This window comes from Schistocerca serialis, chromosome 9, assembly GCF_023864345.2.
Source record: "Schistocerca serialis cubense isolate TAMUIC-IGC-003099 chromosome 9, iqSchSeri2.2, whole genome shotgun sequence".
NCBI classification, from domain to species: domain Eukaryota; kingdom Metazoa; phylum Arthropoda; class Insecta; order Orthoptera; family Acrididae; genus Schistocerca; species Schistocerca serialis.
The window spans coordinates 407297544-407317244 of NC_064646.1; the positions used below are offsets into that span (position 1 = coordinate 407297544).

The window sequence follows — 19701 nt, forward strand, 5'->3', positions numbered from 1 at the left end:
ATGCTTGCTCAATATACAGATTGAACAACATTGGGGAGAGGCTACAACCCTGTCTTACTCCCTTCCCAACCACTGCTTCCCTTTCATGTCCCTCGACTCTTATAACTGCCATCTGGTTTCTGTACAAATTGTAAATAGCCTTTCGCTCCCTGTATTTTACCCCTGCCACCTTTAGAATTTGAAAGAGAGTATTCCAGTCAACATTGTCAAAAGCTTTCTCTAAGTCTACAAATGCTAGAAACGTTGGTTTGCCTTTCCTTAATCTTTCTTCTAAGATAAGTCGTAAGGTCAGTATTGCCTCACGTGTTCCAGTGTTTCTACGGAATCCAAACTGATCTTCCTCGAGGTTGGCCTCTACCAGTTTTTCCATTCGTCTGTAAAGAATTCGTGTTAGTATTTTACAGCTGTGACTTATTAAGCTGATAGTTCGGTAATTTTCACATCTGTCAACACCTGCTTTCTTTGGGATTGGAATTATTATATTCTTCTTGAAGTCTGAGGGTATTTCGCCTGTTTCATACATCTTGCTCACCAGATGGTAGAGTTTTGTCAGGACTGGCTCTCCCACGGCCGTCAGTAGTTCCAATGGAATATTGTCTACTCCGGGGGCCTTGTTTCGACTCAGGTCTTTCAGTGCTCTGTCAAACTCTTCACGCAGTATCATATCTCCCATTTCATCTTCATCTACATCCTCTTCCATTTCCATAATATTGTCCTCAAGTACATCGCCCTTGTATAGACCCTCTATATACTCCTTCCACCTTTCTGCTTTCCCTTCTTTGCTTAGAACTGGGATTCCATCTGAGCTCTTGATATTCATACAAGTTGTTCTCTTATCTCCAAAGGTCTCTTTACTTTTCCTGTAGGCGGTATCTATCTTACCCCTAGTGAGATAGGCCTCTACATCCTTACATTTGTCCTCTAGCCATCCCTGCTTAGCCATTTTGCACTTCCTGTCGATCTCATTTTTGAGACGTTTGTATTCCTTTTTGCCTGTTTCACTTACTGCATTTTTATATTTTCTCCTTTCATCAATTAAATTCAATATTTCTTCTGTTACCCAAGGATTTCTACTAGCCCTCGTCTTTTTACCTACTTGATCCTCTGCTGCCTTCACTACTTCATCCCCCAAAGCTACCCATTCTTCTTCTACTGTATTTATTTCCCCAATTCCTGTCAATTGCTCCCTTATGCTCTCCCTGAATCTCTGTACAACCTCCGGTTCTTTTAGTTTATCCAGGTCCCATCTCCTGAAATTCCCACCTTTTTGCAGTTTCTTCAGTTTTAATCTACAGATCATAACCAATAGATTGTGGTCAGAGTCCACATCTGCCCCTGGAAATGTCTTACAATTTAAAACCTGGTTCCTAAATCTCTGTCTTACTATTATATAATCTATCTGATTCCTTTTAGTATCTCCAGGGTTCTTCCATGTATACAACCTTCTTTCATGATTCTTAAACCAAGTGTTAGTTATGATTATGTTGTGCTCTGTGCTAAATTCTACCAGGCGGCTTCCTCTTTCATTTCTGTCCCCCAATCCATATTCACCTACTATGTTTCCTTCTCTCCCTTTTCCTACACTCGAATTCCAGTCACCCATGACTATTAAATTTTCGTCTCCCTTCACTATCTGAATAATTTCTTTTATTTCATCATACATTTCTTCAATTTCTTCGTCATCTGCAGAGCTAGTTGGCATATAAACTTGTACTACTGTAGTAGGTGTGGGCTTCGTATCTATCTTGGCCACAATAATGCGTTCAATATGCTGTTTGTAGTAGCTTACCCGCATTCCTATTTTCCTATTCATTATTAAACCTACTCCTGCATTACCCCTATTTGATTTTGTGTTTATAACCCTGTAGTCACCTGACCAGAAGTCTTGTTCCTCCTGCCATCGAACTTCACTAATTCCCACTATATCTAACTTCAACCTATCCATTTCCCTTTTTAAATTTTCTAACCTACCTGCCCGATTAAGGGATCTGACATTCCACGCTCCGATCCGTAGAACGCCAGTTTTCTTTCTCCTGATAACGACATCCTCTTGAGTAGTCCCCGCCCGGAGATCCGAATGGGGGACTATTTTACCTCCGGAATATTTTACCCAAGAGGACGCCATCATCATGTAATCATACAGTAAAGCTGCATGCCCTTGGGAAAAATTACGGCTGTAGTTTCCCCTTGCTTTCAGCCGTTCGCAGTACCAGCACAGCAAGGCCGTTTTGGTTATTGTTACAAGGCCAGATCAGTCAATCATCCAGACTGTTGCCCTTGAAACTACTGAAAAGGCTGCTGCCCCTCTTCAGGAACCACACGTTTGTCTGGCCTCTCAACAGATACCCCTCCGTTGTGGTTGCACCTACGGTACGGCTATCTGTATCGCTGAGGCACGCAAGCCTCCCCACCAACGGCAAGGTCCATGGTTCATTTGGGGGGGGGGGGGGGGGGGGGGGGGCGCCCAACTACACACTGAATTTATTGTTCTCAGTCTAAAGCATACTGAAGCATATTTATTTCCCAAGGACAGTAACATGCTCAGTCCATTTTAGTTGTGCGGCAACATGCTTCCCTAGAAATTATGTTTGTGATATATATTCAATGAGCTCATCATTCACTTTTTATTTTTGGGTTTTTTGCTTATGTGGAAACCGATTTTTTCACATTTAAGGTTTATTTATTGTTGTCTACCCATCTACATAGAGGCATGAGTGTTTCTTCAGCCTTGTCCTGTAGTACACTTGGTGATGTTTCACTGATTAGAATGTTATTGTCATCAGCAAACAGTACTGTTTCACTGTGTTTGACACTCAGGGTAAAATCATTGATATAGGTCAAGAAGAGTACTGAGTCAAGCACATTTCTGTGGGGGCTCCAGTATTAATAATTGGCATTTGTTTGACAAATCTCTACACATTGCACTCTTTTTTTAGGTATGAACAAAATCATTTATTTGCTACCTCTTGTATACCTAAAGCTTCTAGTTTATGTAACAGAATTGTGTGTTCTACTGTATCAAAGGCTTTGCTGAAGTCAAGGAAGATGCCTGTAATACGATCTCTTTTATCTAGTACTTCCAGAAAAACGTTTGTAAAATGAGCTGTAGCTAATTGTCTTCTTCACACAGAAGATTTTATTGTTTCCATGTTGTTGTTGTTGTGGTCTTCAGTCCTGAGACTGGTTTGATGCAGCTCTCCATGCTACTCTATCCTGTGCAAGCTTTTTCATCTCCCAGTACCTACTGCAACCTACATCCTTCTGAATCTGCTTAGTGTATTCATCTCTTGGTCTCCCTCTACGATTTTTACCCTCCACGCTGCTTTCCAATACTAAATTGGTGATCCCTTGATGCCTCAGAACATGTCCTACCAACCGATCCCTTCTTCTGGTCAATTTGTGCCACAAACTTCTCTTCTCCCCAATCCTATTCAATACTTCCTCATTAGTTACGTGATCTACCCATCTAATCTTCAGCATTCTTCTGTAGCACCACATTTCGAAAGCTTCTATTCTCTTCTTGTCCAAACTATTTATCGTCCATGTTTCACTTCCATACATGGCTACACTCCATACGAATACTTTCAGAAATGACTTCCTGACACTTAAATCAATACTGGATGTTAACAAATTTCTCTTCTTCAGAAACGCTTTCCTTGCCATTGCCAGCCTACATTTTATATCCTCTCTACTTCGACCATCATCAGTTATTTTGCTCCCCAAATAGCAAAACTCCTTTACTACTTTAAGTGCCTCATTTCCTAATCTAATTCCCTCAGCATCACCCAACTTAATTAGACTACATTCCATTATCCTTGTTTTGCTTTTGTTGATGTTCATCTTATATCCTCCTTTCAAGACACTGCCCATTCCATTCAACTGCTCTTCCAAGTCCTTTGCTGTCTCTGACAGAATTACAATGTCATCGGCGAACCTCAAAGTTTTTATTTCTTCTCCATGAATTTTAATACCTACTCCGAATTTTTCTTTTGTTTCCTTTACTGCTTGCTCAATATACAGATTGAACAACATCGGGGAGAGGCTACAACCCTGTCTTACTCCCTTCCCAACCACTGCTTCCCTTTCATGTCCCTCAACTCTTATAACTGCCATCTGGTTTCTGTACAAATTGTAAATAGCCTTTCGCTCCCTGTATTTTACCCCTGCCACCTTTAGAATTTGAAAGAGAGTATTCCAGTTAACATTGTCAAAAGCTTTCTCTAAGTCTACAAATGCTAGAAACGTAGGTTTGCCTTTCCTTAATCCTTCTTCTAAGATAAGTCGTAAGGTCAGTATTGCCTCACGTGTTCCAGTGTTTCTACGGAATCCAAACTGATCTTCCCCGAGGTTGGCTTCTACTAGTTTTTCCATTCGTCTGTAAAGAATTCGCATTAGTATTTTGCAGCTGTGACTTATTAAGCTGATAGTTCGGTAATTTTCACATCTGTCAACACCTGCTTTCTTTGGGATTGGAATTATTATATTCTTCTTGAAGTCTGAGGGTATTTCGCCTGTTTCATACATCTTGCTCACCAGATGGTGGAGTTTTGTCAGGACTGGCTCTCCCACGGCTGTCAGTAGTTCCAATGGAATATTGTCTACTCCGGGGGCCTTGTTTCGACTCAGGTCTTTCAGTGCTCTGTCAAACTCTCCACGCAGTATCGTATCTCCCATTTAATCTTCATCTACATCCTCTTCCATTTCCATAATATTGTCCTCAAGTACATCGCCCTTGTATAGACCCTCTATATACTCCTTCCACCTTTCTGCTTTCCCTTCTTTGCTTAGAACTGGGTTTCCATCTGAGCTCTTGATATTCATACAAGTCGTTCTCTTATCTCCAAAGGTCTCTTTAATTTTCCTGTAGGCGGTATCTATCTTACCCCTAGTGAGATAGGCCTCTACATCCTTACATTTGTCCTCTAGCCATCCCTGCTTAGCCATTTTGCACTTCCTGTCGATCTCATTTTTGAGACGTTTGTATTCCTTTTTGCCTGTTTCACTTACTGCATTTTTATATTTTCTCCTTTCATCAATTAAATTCAATATTTCTTCTGTTACCCAAGGATTTCTACTAGCCCTCGTCTTTTTACCTACTTGATCCTCTGCTGCCTTCACTACTTCATTCCTCAAAGCTACCCATTCTTCTTCTACTGTATTTATTTCCCCCATTCCTGTCAATTGCTCCCTTATGCTCTCCCTGAATCTCTGTACAACCTCTGGTTCTTTTAGTTTATCCAGGTCCCATCTCCTGAAATTCCCACCTTTTTGCAGTTTCTTCAGTTTTAATCTACAGGTCATAACCAATAGATTGTGGTCAGAGTCCACATCTGCCCCTGGAAATGTCTTACAATTTAAAACCTGGTTCCTAAATCTCTTTCTTACCATTATATAATCTATCTGATACCTTTTAGTATCAACGTTTAGTATCCAAGTTTAGTTTCCATTATTTTTGAAAATGATGACAGTAAAGAGTTGGGCCTATAATTTTCTGTTTTCAGGGTCTCTTATATAGGGGCAGAACCTTTGCATCACTAGTGCCTCTGGGAAGCAACCTGTAGTGAATGATTCATTTATGATTGCACTAAAGAGTCTTTGGTACTGTCTATACAGTCCTTCAGCAAGCATACAGGCACTTCATCTATACCTGCTGAGGTTTTATTTCTTTAGGTTCTGAACAACATTGCTTATTTCTCTTGAAGTGGTGGCTCGCAGCTTTACTGTGTTTGGATATTTCAGTGTTTGTAGAGACTGTATTTTATCAAATTTGTGTTGTAGCTTGGTAGCTATCTTGCTGTAATATTGGTTTACAAATTTGCAGTTTTGTATTGGATCATGTATTGTGGTACCATTGTGCTGTAATTGTATGTTTACTTATTTTGTCTTTTTCTAGTTTTCTCCTGTTTGGTGACATTCCAGGCTGGTTTTATTTTTTTTTTTATGCCTTTTCTATAATTTTATCATTTTGAGGCCTTTTTGCTGTTACTACAACTTTTCTATATATGTTTTTGTATGTTTGGTAGTGTTTTTGAAATGCAGGGACATTTTGGTTGTTTTTTATGTTGCAGAAATGTTTTGAGTGTTACAGTGGATTTTCTTATCCCATTGACCACCCAGTTACTTTTGTTTTGTGTTTTAGTGACTTGTAGTACTTTTGGGAACACTTGTTTGAACATGAATTTAAATGTTAATAGAAACTTCGAAAACTTTCTATCTGTACTAGTCTCCACATACACATCTTCCCAGGTTTCATTGTTCATTTGCATGGTAAATTCAAGCCTTTTTTGCTTAGAGAAGACCCTTCTATACATGGGTGTTGTAGTTATTTTTTTACAGCCATGTTTAATTTTAAGAAATGACTGGAATGATCTGAAAGGCCCAGGTTACATGCAACAACATCACAATTTTCTTTCTCTAAGTCAATTAGTATATGGTCAATGACTGATTCTGAATGCTGAGTTACCCTTGTGACTGTGTTAATCAACAGTGATATTCTATAGCTGTACGTAATGTTCAAAAATGTGTTGCAGAGTCTATCTGGGTTCAATGTCTTGATGTTTAAGGCATGCTAGATCATGTGAGCTTAGAGCTACATGTGTAATTGCAGATCCCCTACACCAATGTTCTGTTATGCAAACAAGTTGGCAATCAGTAGTCTGCACTTCAACTTTTGACTGTTGCACTTTACTTCTTATGACTGGATATTTTGGTGGAGATCTCAGAAACACTGAGCATTTCTTACCGTGGAGCCTTCTTGCTTTTCCTGTCTTCCTCCAAAAAATCATTGGAATGATGAGGAGCTACAGTTTCCTTGTCATTCACTTCACTATCCACTGTTTTTTTCTGCTGACTCCTCACAGTTTTTTTTTTAAATATATAAAAGGTTTCAGGTTTGCCAGATATTCTTTATCCAAGCTGTTCAGGTGTACTCCATGTTGTGTGTGGAATTTATATCCTATATTACTCGCATCAACACAAATTTTTAAAATTCCTGCAGATATTAGCAAACTGATTATCGTCGTTCCGTGTCTCCTTATTAACACACAATTGCCTCATAAGATCATGGCGATGCAAAATATTCACAATTATGACATTTGTATATTTGAGATTTTTCAGAAACTGTTTAAGATCGTTTGTAGCACTCATCGTTTCGTTTTTGCATACGTCATTAGAACCTCCTAAAAGTACGACAAAATCTTAATTGTGCAGATGTTTTACCTCTAGAGATGCAATCATCATTTTAATTTCACCAAGTGCGGCTCCTGGTTTCACTATACCACACGAATATATATTACTTTCTTCGTTTAGCTTATTTACAAGACCATGACCATGGCTGTCTGACAGCACAAACAGTTTGGTATTGGATTTTACAGTCAGGAAATCGTGTTGCATCGTTTCACTAAACACTTCAACACATCTTTAGGTCAGCAAAATCTTAATTGTGCAGATGTTTTACCTGTATAGATGCAATCATCGTTTTAATTTCACCAAGTGCAGCTCCCGGTTTCAGTATACAACACGAATATATATTACATTCTTCGTTTAGCTTATTTGCAAGACCATGACCATGGCTGTCTGACAGCACAAACAGTTTGGTATTGGATTTTACAGTCAGGAAATCGTGTTGCGTCATTTCACTAAACACTTCAGCACATGTTTAGGTCAGCACATTTGCGCTGTCCACTTTTACACTAGTTTCTTATTTGTCAGCATCGATAAATTGACTTCTTGTGTTTTATTTATATTGTCCATTTCCTCTTCACCTCGTTCATGAAAACTGCCAAGGCCTTCACTTCCAGTCATCAGTAGAAAGTACTTGAAAAAGTTTTTTGTGTAGAAAGCTTATGTTACCTTCACAGTTTTTTTATTTAGCACTTTTTTCTTTCTGCTATTGTAAATCATATTCGTCTACTTTTCCATAACGGTTGCACTATCATGCAAAAGTTTCAGCTTGTCCAGTTCAATTTTTTTGAGCTGTGATTTCGAATTATTTGTTTTTAAAGTTCTGTAAACTAGTTATGCGCTCATTTAGTTTGCTAATTTCATCCCTACAGTTTTAACACGGATAAAAACTGTACTCATCTAATCGCCTTGCACCTTTACTCATACATGCAAAAACCAGGATCAGTAAAACTAAACATCATTCTCTGCCACACATATATAGTACCAATGATGTGGAATAATGAGTATGCATGTACCCTGAAATGTACTCACTCAAAATACACTGATGCACTCAACTCGTGCAATTTGTCTAATATTATAAACAAACCAACTTCAAACATAGTACACCAGCTGTAAAATATGAATACCATATGAGCTATGGTTCTCAGCCAATCAGAACAAAGCACACGCGACAGGTTGCAACTTTGCTCCCTTCATTAAGTTATATATTTGTTACATGTGAACTCAAAATCTGCAAAACATGGCAAGTCCACTGATGATTGAGAGCGTGAGTGACTATTATTTCACTAAATAGTAGAAAAATTGTAGGAAGGAATGAAGGAACAAACAATACATTTATGTGCTGGTACTGTTGCAATGACAATGCTAACATAGATCAACAAATTAGAATATTACAACTGGGATAACATTGTATTTTAAAGGAAAAATGGGTACTAAATTACATTTTGAATTGAGAGGGAGATTTTATGCGGTAGTCTTTTGCAGAACTCCTCTTTGGCTGCACCACATCTCATTGGAGGATTCTGATACAGCATGGTGATGATGATGCTCGAAGCTCATATTTGATGTCTGTTGAAAATAACATCTCTGGATCCATTATATGTCTGTTTAGGTAATAATGAGCTTCCTGTGCTTTTGCAGCTGTTGTGGGACTGCAGTTCCAGAGTGTGCACATTTTGAAATATGTGTCACTAACTGATTTACGAAGTATATTTATCTATGCAATATCCTACTCCATGGCACCTGCAGAACAGTTTCATTTTATTGATTGATATGACCAGTTCAAGGCTAATTCAAAGAGTGGTGATGACCTTACTGTTTACCACCCAGAAACACCAACCACCACCATCAACAGCAACAACTACAACAACAACAATATTTCACATCAAAGCACAGTTCTCAAAATGTTCAAAACTGATATCATCTGCATGCGTTGTTTCACTGTCTTTCTGCAGTTCACACATTACAGTGCACTAGGCACAGAAACCGACACAACAACCACACCATCGCATTAACAATTAGCATTCTTCTCGTCCCTGTCCCATCACTTGATTGTTCAGTACCGACAATCAAAAACAGGTTTTCTTAAAGCAAAGCTGTATAAAAATGCATTGAAACATTTATGTTCAGATATATTATTTGAAGATATTGGTATTTGATACTAAATATAATAAATAAAACAAAATAATAAAGGGGAAAAGAAATATTGAGGTAGGCTCCCTAGAGCTATACCTTTACAAGTGATATTTAAAGGTAACGCTTCCATGTTGATTTCTTTTTGTCATTGTGTAATGTTTCTATATCCATTAGATTTAAATGTCCATCTGTCTTACATTCATACATCATACATGTACACACTTTCAGAATATCACATTTGAAATAATTTCTTGTGAAATTGTTGAACAATTGACTACAAATTGAAATGTTTAGAATTTCAATGGAGGTGAGTGTCTAATACTATGCCTCTGCTTCCAGATTTCCAGAACTCCAGAAAGGAGATCAATTCCAAGGTAGTGGAAAAGGAAGCAGATACTTCTCAGAAGAAAGTAGTCATAATCGTAGCCACAGCACCAGATTTTCTCTGGTAAGCAAATGCATATACCTTCTTCTATATAGTAAAAATCATTAAGAGATCTGATTCGCTGCATGTCCCTCTCTCCCATTTTGCTCTCACAGTAGCCTGCTACAAATGCCTCTCTTATGCCTACTTGATCATTTCAGAGTACAACTTGCACCCTACATCCTCAGTTATTTGTGGAATGATTCTAGTCTTGCATCTATTATCCTGTCCCGTCTTCTTATTGGTGTTTTCCATATGTTCCTTTCTCATCGCTTCTACTGAGAACGCGCTCATTCCTAAGCAGTGCTCCTAATTTTCAACATCTTTCTGTATCTCCACCTCTCAAAAGCTTTGATTCTCTTCTTTACAGGTTTTCCCACAATCAGTGATTCACTACCACACAGCACTTTGCTCCAAATAGGCAGTCTCAAGAATATCTTCTTCACTCTAGGGTTAATGCTTAATAATAGCAGACTTCTCTTGGTCAGGAATGACCTCCTTGCCTGTGCTAATATTCCTTGCTTTGTGTACCATATGTCACCTTGCTTCCAATGTAGCTTCGTGATCCCCAATCTTGATGTTCATTTCTGTTACTCCTCATTACTTCCGTCTTTCTGTATTTGCTCTCAGTTTGTATTTTGTACTCATTAGACGTGTTCATTCCATTCCATTCAACATGTCTTGTAGTTCTTCACTTTCACTGGGGAAAGTGATATCACCAGCGAATCTTATCATTAATATTCTTTCACCTTGAATTTTACTCCAGCTCTTGAGCAATTAATTCTTTTCTTTCTGAAATTGCTTCTCTGATGTAGAGACTGAACAGGGGTGAAGTCTACATCCTGTCTTACAACCTTTTGTAGTCCAAGCATTTTGTTCTTGGACTTTCATTCTTGTTGTTCCCTCTTAGTTCTTTTACATATTGTATATTATCGATATTCCCCTAAAGCTCCCAATTTTCTAAGACTTTGGAACATCTTGCACCATTTTACATTGCAGAAATCCGCCACCCCCAGTTGACAAATCCTATGAATTTATCTTGATTTTTCTTAAGTCTTGCTTCCATTATCAACAGCAATGTCAGAACTGACTCTCTGTTGCCCTTAAGCCAACCTGTTCATCATCTTTACTTTTGCGTTCTTCTGTATATTATTCTTGTCAGCAACTTGGATGAATTAGGTGTTAGACTAATATTATGGTAGTTCTTACATTTACCTGGCTTTGCTATATTTGTAATTGTGGAGATGATATATTTCTGAAAGTATGATGGTTCGTCTCCTGACTCACAGATTCTGTACACCACCTTCAATAGTCACTTGGTTGCCACTTCCCCCAACGATTTGAGAAAAGCAGAGTAGTGTTTATCTCTCTCTTGCCTTATTTGATGGCAAGTCTTCCAAAGCTCTGTTGAACTCTAATACTCGATCACACGTGTCATCCATATTGACTTCTGTTTCAGACTGTCACATCATCAGATAAATCCTGCCACTCACAGAGGCCTTTGTTGTACTCTTTCCACCTGGCTGCAATTTTGTCTGTGCCGAACCATGGAATTCTCATTGAATTCTTAATGTTGCTTTTAATTGCACCATAGGTTGTTTTTATTTTTCAGTGTGCTGAATCAGTCTTTTTAACTACTGTTCCTTTTTGGATTTCTTCATTTTTTCTGTAGCCATTCGTTCTTGTCATCCATGCATTTCCTATTTATTTTCTCCTAAGTGACTTATATTTCGGTATTCCAAAAAATCCTTGAACATTTTTGCACTTGATCAATTAAATTATTTCTTCTGTTACTCACTGTTTTTTCAGAGTTACCTTCCTTGTGTCCATGTTTGTTTGTCCAACTTCTGTGATTGCCCCCTTTATGGATGTCCATTTCTCTTCAGCAGAACTACCTATTGTGGTATTCATTGCCACAGTATCTCTAACCTCAGATAACTTAGACTGCATTTTATCATTCTTCAGTACTTCAGTATCTTGCTTCTTTACATATAATTTCTTCTGAAAGAATCTCTTAAACTTCAGCTTTCTCTTCATCAGTGCTGAATTGTGATCTGAATCTATATCTGCCCCTGGATACACCTTACAATCCACTATCTGGAATCTCAGCCTGGTCATGACGTAATCCATTTGGAATCTTCCCATGTCTCCAGGTCTTTTCCAAGTATACCTCTTGTTATTTTTGAACAGTGTATTTGCAGTTACTAGTTGAAATTAAATGCAGAAGTCAGTTAAGCTCTCCTCTCTCATTTTTGCTACCAAGCCCACACTCTCCCATAACCCGTTCTTCTGTTTCTTCCCCTACTACCATGTTGCAGTCTAAGATTGTTAGATTTTCGTTTCCTTTTACACATAGAATTACTTGTTCAGTATCCTCATATACTTCCTCTGTCTTTTTCATCTGCTTTTAACATTGCCATGTATACCTGAACTTTTGTTCTTGGTGTTGGTTTTCTTTCTCTTCTGATAAGAACTACTGTACTCTCTGAATTGTCATTCCCATTATACCATTTTCTTCTGCTGTTGATATTGCCCCATATTTGTCTGTACAGAAATTCTTACCTTCTTTCCATTTCGCTTCACTGACTCCCACTGTATGTATACTGAGTCTTTGCATTTCCATTTTTAGATTTTCTAGATTACCTACCACATTGAAACTTCCGGAATTCCATGCTCTGACACGTGGTATGTTATCCTTTCATTGATTATACAATCTTTTTTCGTAGTTACGTTCTCCTTGGCTGTTTCCTCCCTTTGATGTAAATGGGGTTAATCCAAAATATTTTGACAGTAGAGAAGTCATTGTGATACTTTTTTATTTACAGACCACATATCCTGTGAATTCACGTTGTGTGTCCTTAATGCAGTGGTTACCATTGCCTTTGACATCCTCATGCCATTGAATTGCTGATTCTTCTGCCTTTTAGGGGGACATTCCCACCCTGGGAACAAGAGGTTTCCTGATTGAGAGGTTTCCTGAAACTCCATCTGCTCCTATGCGTTCCTAGAGAATGCCACTCCTTAAACTTTGGCTGATATTGATGATGATTTTTATTAAAAATTTAAACAGTGGCTTTATTCCAACCCAGGACCTAGGGCATTTTTGTTACTTGTCAAAGGCACTCAGCCCTAGATGATGAGTATTGTCCAAGTTAGATGTTACAAACACATGAAAACATTTGACAGAGTTGAAAATATTCAGTGATTAAGGTTTAGACAACAGCTAACCTTATAAAATAGAAATACTGGATTGTAGAGAAGCCCATAAAAGTTGAAATGACTGCATATTAAGGTATCAAACTATACTGTTGAGAAGAGGAACAGATTTGGAGGGGGGGAGAGGGTTCATAATGGGTGCCACAAATGCCATGCTATATCATAATTTATACAACCGTGGTCTGGTGCACCACGAACACAATAGATTGTCAGTCTAAATGTTTAATTATATATGTAAAATAAGGGAAAGGCCACCACTCAGCTACAGCGAATCGATGTGTGGAGTACAGAAAAACATTACAGAAAACAACATCCGCTCTAGCTTTTGAACACTAGCTCTTATTGACAATAGTACACACACACACACACACACACACACACACACACACACTCCCAAAACCACAGAGACCCAAACACACAATCACGTGGCCACAGGATGAGCATTTTGGAGTCTGTGTTATTTATTGTTTTGTGTGCGTGTGCGTGTGTGTGTGTGTGTGTGTGTGTGTGTGTACTATTGCTAGGAAAAGAGCTAGTGCTGGAAAACTAGTGTGAATGCTGATTTCTGTTATATCTTCTGTGGGTGGCTGCCTTTCCATTATTTTACGTATTGCTCCATGCAGCTGTTTAATTATACAAGTATTATTGCACTTAGTATGCAAGTTCTTTTCAGGAATTTTTTAGATTTAATTTCCAGATAGTATTTGCAGTAGGATCATGTTAGATAACAGCCTCAGAATATTGTTTATGTGTGTTGTTGTGTCCACCAGATATCCTGTTATTCTTTTATTTCCGCATTCATTGTAACATCGTGGCCTAGAGATAAAAATTTTTGCTCACTAAATGTCTGTTAAATAGTTTCTGTAATTTTTTGTTTATAGCTTTCTAGTCTTTCAGTTAGCCAAATGTTTAATATTTCAAAGTTAGTAATTCTTGTATAAGTCAAATTTGTTCATATAGTCCTACTGATTGAGCAGTCTATAATTGTTGATGGCTTCACATGTTGAAATTGTGTAAGGCATTTCATTTCATGAAACTTTCCTTAAAGCTTTCAACAAGACGGGATAATGATTTTCCAGGTAAACTTTTCAGATAGCGCAGTATTTATTTTCTCTCTTCAAAGTAATCAAACATCACAGTCAACAGGTATACAGTTATATAGTCTTTCTAGCAGACAATCTTTCTTTACGAAGTAGGACACACAGATTGAACATTTCCAAAGTTTTTCAGACTTCTTGTTTTTACAATTAAAAAAATACTATCTTTCTGACAGGCGTGGTGATTGTCAGTTCACAACAAAGTATGAGGGCTATTCAGTAAAGAATTATCATAATTTTTTTATGGTCATAATTTCTTGCGCTAAAATTTAATCTTATGATATTCTGTTAGCTTAATGTACAACAAAAATGCAGTAGTAGTTTCATTGTTGGGACTCCTGGTTCCCGCCTGTGAGAGGCAGGCAAGGTCAGACTTGTTCAGTATCGTCTATCGCTGCAATGGAGGTAACATGTGAGGAACAATATGCAGCTTTGAAATTCTGCTCTTGTCTCAACAAATCTTCAGCTGAGGCCTACAAAATGTTACAGGAGGCCTATGGAGAGTCTGTTCTTCCCTACAGCACAGCTCAGGGGTGGTTTAAAATGTTTAAAGAGTGAGGAGACAATCACTTTCAAAGGAAGGTGGACCTGGTGATCTAGTTACTGCTCTGACGGGGAAAAAACACCTACACTGCTGCTATCACTGTGAGAGAGGATCGATGAATTACCTTAAGATCACTTTCTGAAAGTACAAAGTAATATCTCCAGTTACGGTTACATTTTCAGCAAGTACACCAAGTCCTTTCATCCATACATGTATTTTCTCATCATTACTAACTTTTCTACAGGAGCGGATATACAATATAAACGGCATGTTACTATAAACATAGATCTACTTTGGGTCATCGGATCGATACCACACCCACCCGTTGGTGACAGAAGAATTACACATTACACGTGTTTGTGCGCGATGGGTTCCAAGACTTGATTCCCAAACAAAAGGACATTCACATGCAGGTATGCATTCAGTTAAAGTTGATGTTAGAGGAAGATTGGGAGTTTCTTCCAAACATAATCACTGCTGATGAAACTTGGCTACATCGTTTGGATCCTGAGAGCAAATGGCAAAGCTCAGTGTGGAAATCTCCTTCACCACGTACCCCCAAAACAGCAAAAGTGGTTGCTTCAAAGTGGTTGCTTCTGCTGGAAAGTTATGGTCATCTCATTCTTTGATATTCATGGGAAGGTGTATCAGCATGTTGTACTTGCGCACAACAGTAGCTGGACAATACTACAGGGTTGTCCTGAAGACACTGCAAATCCACATCAGGCGCAAAGGACCACATTTCCCTGAGGCAGGCTGGATGCTGCAGCATGATAATGTGCGGCCACATATTGCCAATTTTGTTGCTGAATATCTTCCAAAAATCAATGTGAAGTGCATCCCTCACCCTCCCTATAATCCGGATTTAGCCCCATATGACTTTTTGCTATTCCCTAACACGAAGAAATGCCTTTGTGGAAGGCTTTATCAATCATCAGAAGCAGTGGCGAAGGCTGCAGAAACTTATTTTGAAGGACCTCTTAGAAAATAGTTTCCCGCATTTACACACATCAAAAAATGTTTAGCATCACCCTGGTTCCCAGAACTCCTGAAGATTGACATTGACTGTGGGTATTGTATCACAGACACAGTCCCTTTGACTGTTCAGAGATGTCACTGAACCCACCCAAGGATGTAAACAACCATTAGCAGTGCCTATTAGAAGGAGGGGGTCTGACAGCCGATCAGTTCCAGTCATTCCACAGGGAAGGAGGTACACAGCTCATGTTGTCTGTAGTTCAATCATGCCTAGGCGGTCAATACCACGATTTGATTGCATCCGTATTGTTACTTTATGATGGGAAGGGCTCTCAACAAGGGAAGTGTCCAGACATCTCAGAGTGAGCCAAAGTGATTTAATTCAGACATGGAGGAGGTACAAGAGACAGGAACTGTCGATGACATGATGCCTCGCTCAGCCCACCCAAGGGCTACTACTGCAGTGGATGACTGCTACGTACTATTATAGCTCGGAGGAACCCTGACAGCAACACCACCAGCCTGCTTCAGCTACAAGATGTCGTGTTACGACTCAAACTGTGCACAATTATGCTGCATGATGCGTAACTTCACTCCTGATGCCCATGGCAAGGTCCATCTTTGCAACCATGACACCATGCAGCATGGTACAGATGGGCCCAACAACATGGTGAATGGACCATTCAGGATTGGCATCATGTTCTCTTCACCGATGAGTGTCGCATATGCCTTCAACCAAACAATCGTCGGACACATGTTTGGAGGCAACCCAGTCAGGCTGAACACGTCAGACACACTGTGCAGCGATTGCAGCAAGGTGGAGGTTCCCTGCTGGTTTGAGGTGGCATTATGTGGGGCTGATGTATGCCACTGGTGGTCATGGAAAGCTCTGTAACGGCTGTACGATATTTGAATGCCATCCTCCATCTGATAGTGCAACCAAATCGGCAGCATATTGGCGAGGCATTCATCTTCATGGATGACAATTCGCGACCCCATCGTGCACATCTTGTGAATGACTTCCTTCAGGATAATAACATAGCTCGACTATAGTGGCCACCATGTTCTCCAGACATGAACTCTATCGAACATGCCTGGGATAGACTGAAAAGGACTGTTTATAGATGACGTGACCCACCAACCAGTCTGAGTGATCTACGCTGAATCGCCGTTGAGGAGTGGAACAATCCAGACCAACAGTGCCTTGATGAACTTGTGGATAGTATGCCATGACGAATAGAGGCATGCATCAATGCAAGAGGACATGCTACTGGGTATTAGAAGTACCGGTGTAATCTGGACCACCACCTCTGAAGGTCTCGCTGTATGGTGGTATGACATGCAATGTGTGGTTTTCATGAGCAATAAAAAGGGCAGAAATGATGTTTATGTTGATCTCTATTCCAATTGTCTGTACAGGCACCGGAACTCTTGGAACTGAGGTGATGCAAAACTTTTTTTGATGTGTATATTTGAAGACCGGCAGAAATTCTGGGACAAGTGCATCACTTTCATGGGAGACTACTTTGAGAAGGACCATCAAAATTATGAGGATGAGTAAAGGTATGTTGTCAAAAACAAATTATGAACATTCTTTATCGAACAGCCCTCGTATATCAGTAATATCAGTCTGTATTCACTTTGCCCAGCTAAAACTTCAAGCAACTGTGCATTTCAGTACAAAAATGTGGGAAATTCCTTCTGTTTATGAGTGTATTAGTTTTCATTTTGAAACTCTTAATAAACAACACAGTCTTTTGTTTCACAATAAGGTCAGTATTGATTGTGTATATTACCTCTCAGAAAAGTTGCTAGGAGAAGGATAAGCAAAATAAAAAGTTGGGCAATTTCATCTCAAATCATACAGGACATGTCAATTCATGATCATGAATTTCTCTGAAAAAATGTGTGTTAGACCTCTGTATTATATACATTAAGAAATTAAAGATTTTATTTTTGTCTTGGTTTTTGTAAACGGTACAATCCATTGAAAAAATGTGTATTTTGTAAATAACTCTAAAAAAAGTATGACGACGTATCAGATGTTTTGCTTTAAAGATGCCTCTTTAACTCTTCAGATTTAGTTGACAGTCTCTCTCTCTATCTCTCTCTCTCTCTCTTATGGGATATCTTTTACAAATTTGAGAAGAAAATACAAAAATTTTAATTTTTTCTACTAAAAAATTGTTTTCCTCGTTTGGAAAGTCTCAGAATACTAATCTTCTTGTTACATTACCAAATGCAACTGGTATAGTTATAAACAATACCTTTTCTGCTCCAGCTATCTGTATTATGCAAATATTTATTACTAAACATTTAAAAAATTACATTTTTACTAGTTTTTATGAATTATTCACTGGAAAACACCCGTCACAAAGCATGAAAATGACACAATATATTTTTTGGTTAACTTGTTAGTAGTTACTGCAATCAAAGTAAAAATATTTTTCTGTGTAAAGTGTTAGAAATTTTTGAGCAATACTGTTTCCAGCTCTCTTCTGTTTATAACAAATGAGTGAGCACTTACTCATCAATCATTCTGCATAGAGTTTTGTGTTTGGGTTGAATTTTTTGTTAAATGAAATGTCAGTGAGGAAATACGGTGGTCAAAGGGTGAGATTTGTGGGCTATGGAAAAAGACACAAGAAGATGGTGTTTAAGTAAATTGAAAAACACTTCACAATTGTTGGAAATCTGTGAGAGGTTTTACAGAAATATCTTGGCCCTCAAGCAACTGTGTTACCACCACACCAACTGAGAAGTTGCTATACTCACTACAACAGGAAATTCAGTAATATCGCACCTGAACTATAACTGTCACTAGAATGTGGATCTGAAGAAGACAGTGCAGATCTTTATATTCTTGGGTTTCATGAAGTTGCAATGTGTTGAATGTTAGGATTTCAGTTGTAGGCCCTATATATCCTCCCTTAAATGCCCAAGCAAGATAAGAAGCACAAGAAGCAAATGGTATGTATAAAGAAAAGTGGAAGAACTTGAAACAAGTTTTACACAAGCAACAACTGCAAAACTTTGTGAAATGTATAATGTAGATGCACTTGGTGCAGAACCTGAAGATAGTGACATGTGCACTCAGTGTGATAAGTGGTTTCACAACCTGAACACTGCTATCTCGACTGACAAGGTACAATTACTGACACTGGTAGCAGGTAGCCACTCCAGGCAGCAGATACAGAAATACATACCCACTTCCTCACATTATTTAATTTCAAGAGCTCATTAAATAAATAACAAAAAAGGTATTTGAGCATGCCCAGATTCCTACTATGGAAGTCCATTGCAAGATGTGCTGTTGCTCTGGAATATTACGTAAATGATAACGAAGATTACAGCAGGCAAAGTTCTAATCAGGCTGATGCTGTCTCTGTTAGTGAAAATGCTTAAAAAGGTATACGACAAGATCAATCAGTAAGAGATGCATATCTCCTAATGAAAAAGGAGACTGGTTTCACAAAATTCTACTCCTTATGACCAAAATGGGTAAAATGGCAGCCAATGAAGGAACTATGCACATATATATACTGCACTAATTTGAAACTTACTTGTTTCACCATAAGTAGTGTCACAGGGAAGAAGTACGCAGAGATGGAGCTGATGCTTTTGCGTACATGTCAAGAGCTTGGTTGCAGGAGTGTGCAGTTGTCCTAGTGCTGAAGGGATGACTGTTGAAGCATTACACTTTCAGGATACTGACAATGATTTAACCTATGCCTTGTGGGACAGAGGAGAGTTGGTCTAGAAGACAGTGGAGCTTGTGAGGTTTGTTGCAGAGGCTAGGCATTGAGTCATGAAAGGAGTAGTTCATCATCATGTTCACAGGATTCAGAGACAGGCCATAGCAGAAGTAAAATCAGCCACATCCCCGAATACATTTTGACTTTTCTGAGAACTGTTCCGTTTCTTTGTAGAACGAAGTTCAAAGTTACCACTGGCACACGTGACAAGTTTCAATATTTACATGTGTTGCTCACTATTTTGGAACATCACATTGATTTGCTATTGTCAAGTGATGATCTCATTCACGACAGTGCACATATGTGCTGTGCTGTCAGCATGATAGTGATGACTATCATCTAGAAGTCATACATTTCCTAAACGGGTGT

General features: G+C 38.7%; 2 protein-coding genes across 5 annotated transcripts in view; both read left to right on the top strand.

Moving 5' to 3' along the window:
• Positions 1-19701, top strand: part of LOC126418735 (lebercilin) — a 185752-nt gene that overhangs the window by 135830 nt on the left and 30221 nt on the right. For all 4 annotated transcript variants that reach the window (XM_050085649.1, XM_050085652.1, XM_050085651.1 and 1 more), the window contains exon 8: positions 9658-9766. In XM_050085649.1, coding sequence (XP_049941606.1) covers positions 9658-9766 — 109 coding nt within the window. The remainder of the gene's footprint in view (positions 1-9657; positions 9767-19701) is intronic.
• Positions 15728-17097, top strand: LOC126418737 (uncharacterized). The gene is made up of 2 exons (XM_050085653.1): positions 15728-16909; positions 16997-17097. The coding sequence occupies exon 1, from the start codon at positions 16116-16118 to the stop codon at positions 16470-16472; it is 357 nt and encodes a 118-aa protein (XP_049941610.1). The 5' UTR covers positions 15728-16115; the 3' UTR covers positions 16473-16909; positions 16997-17097.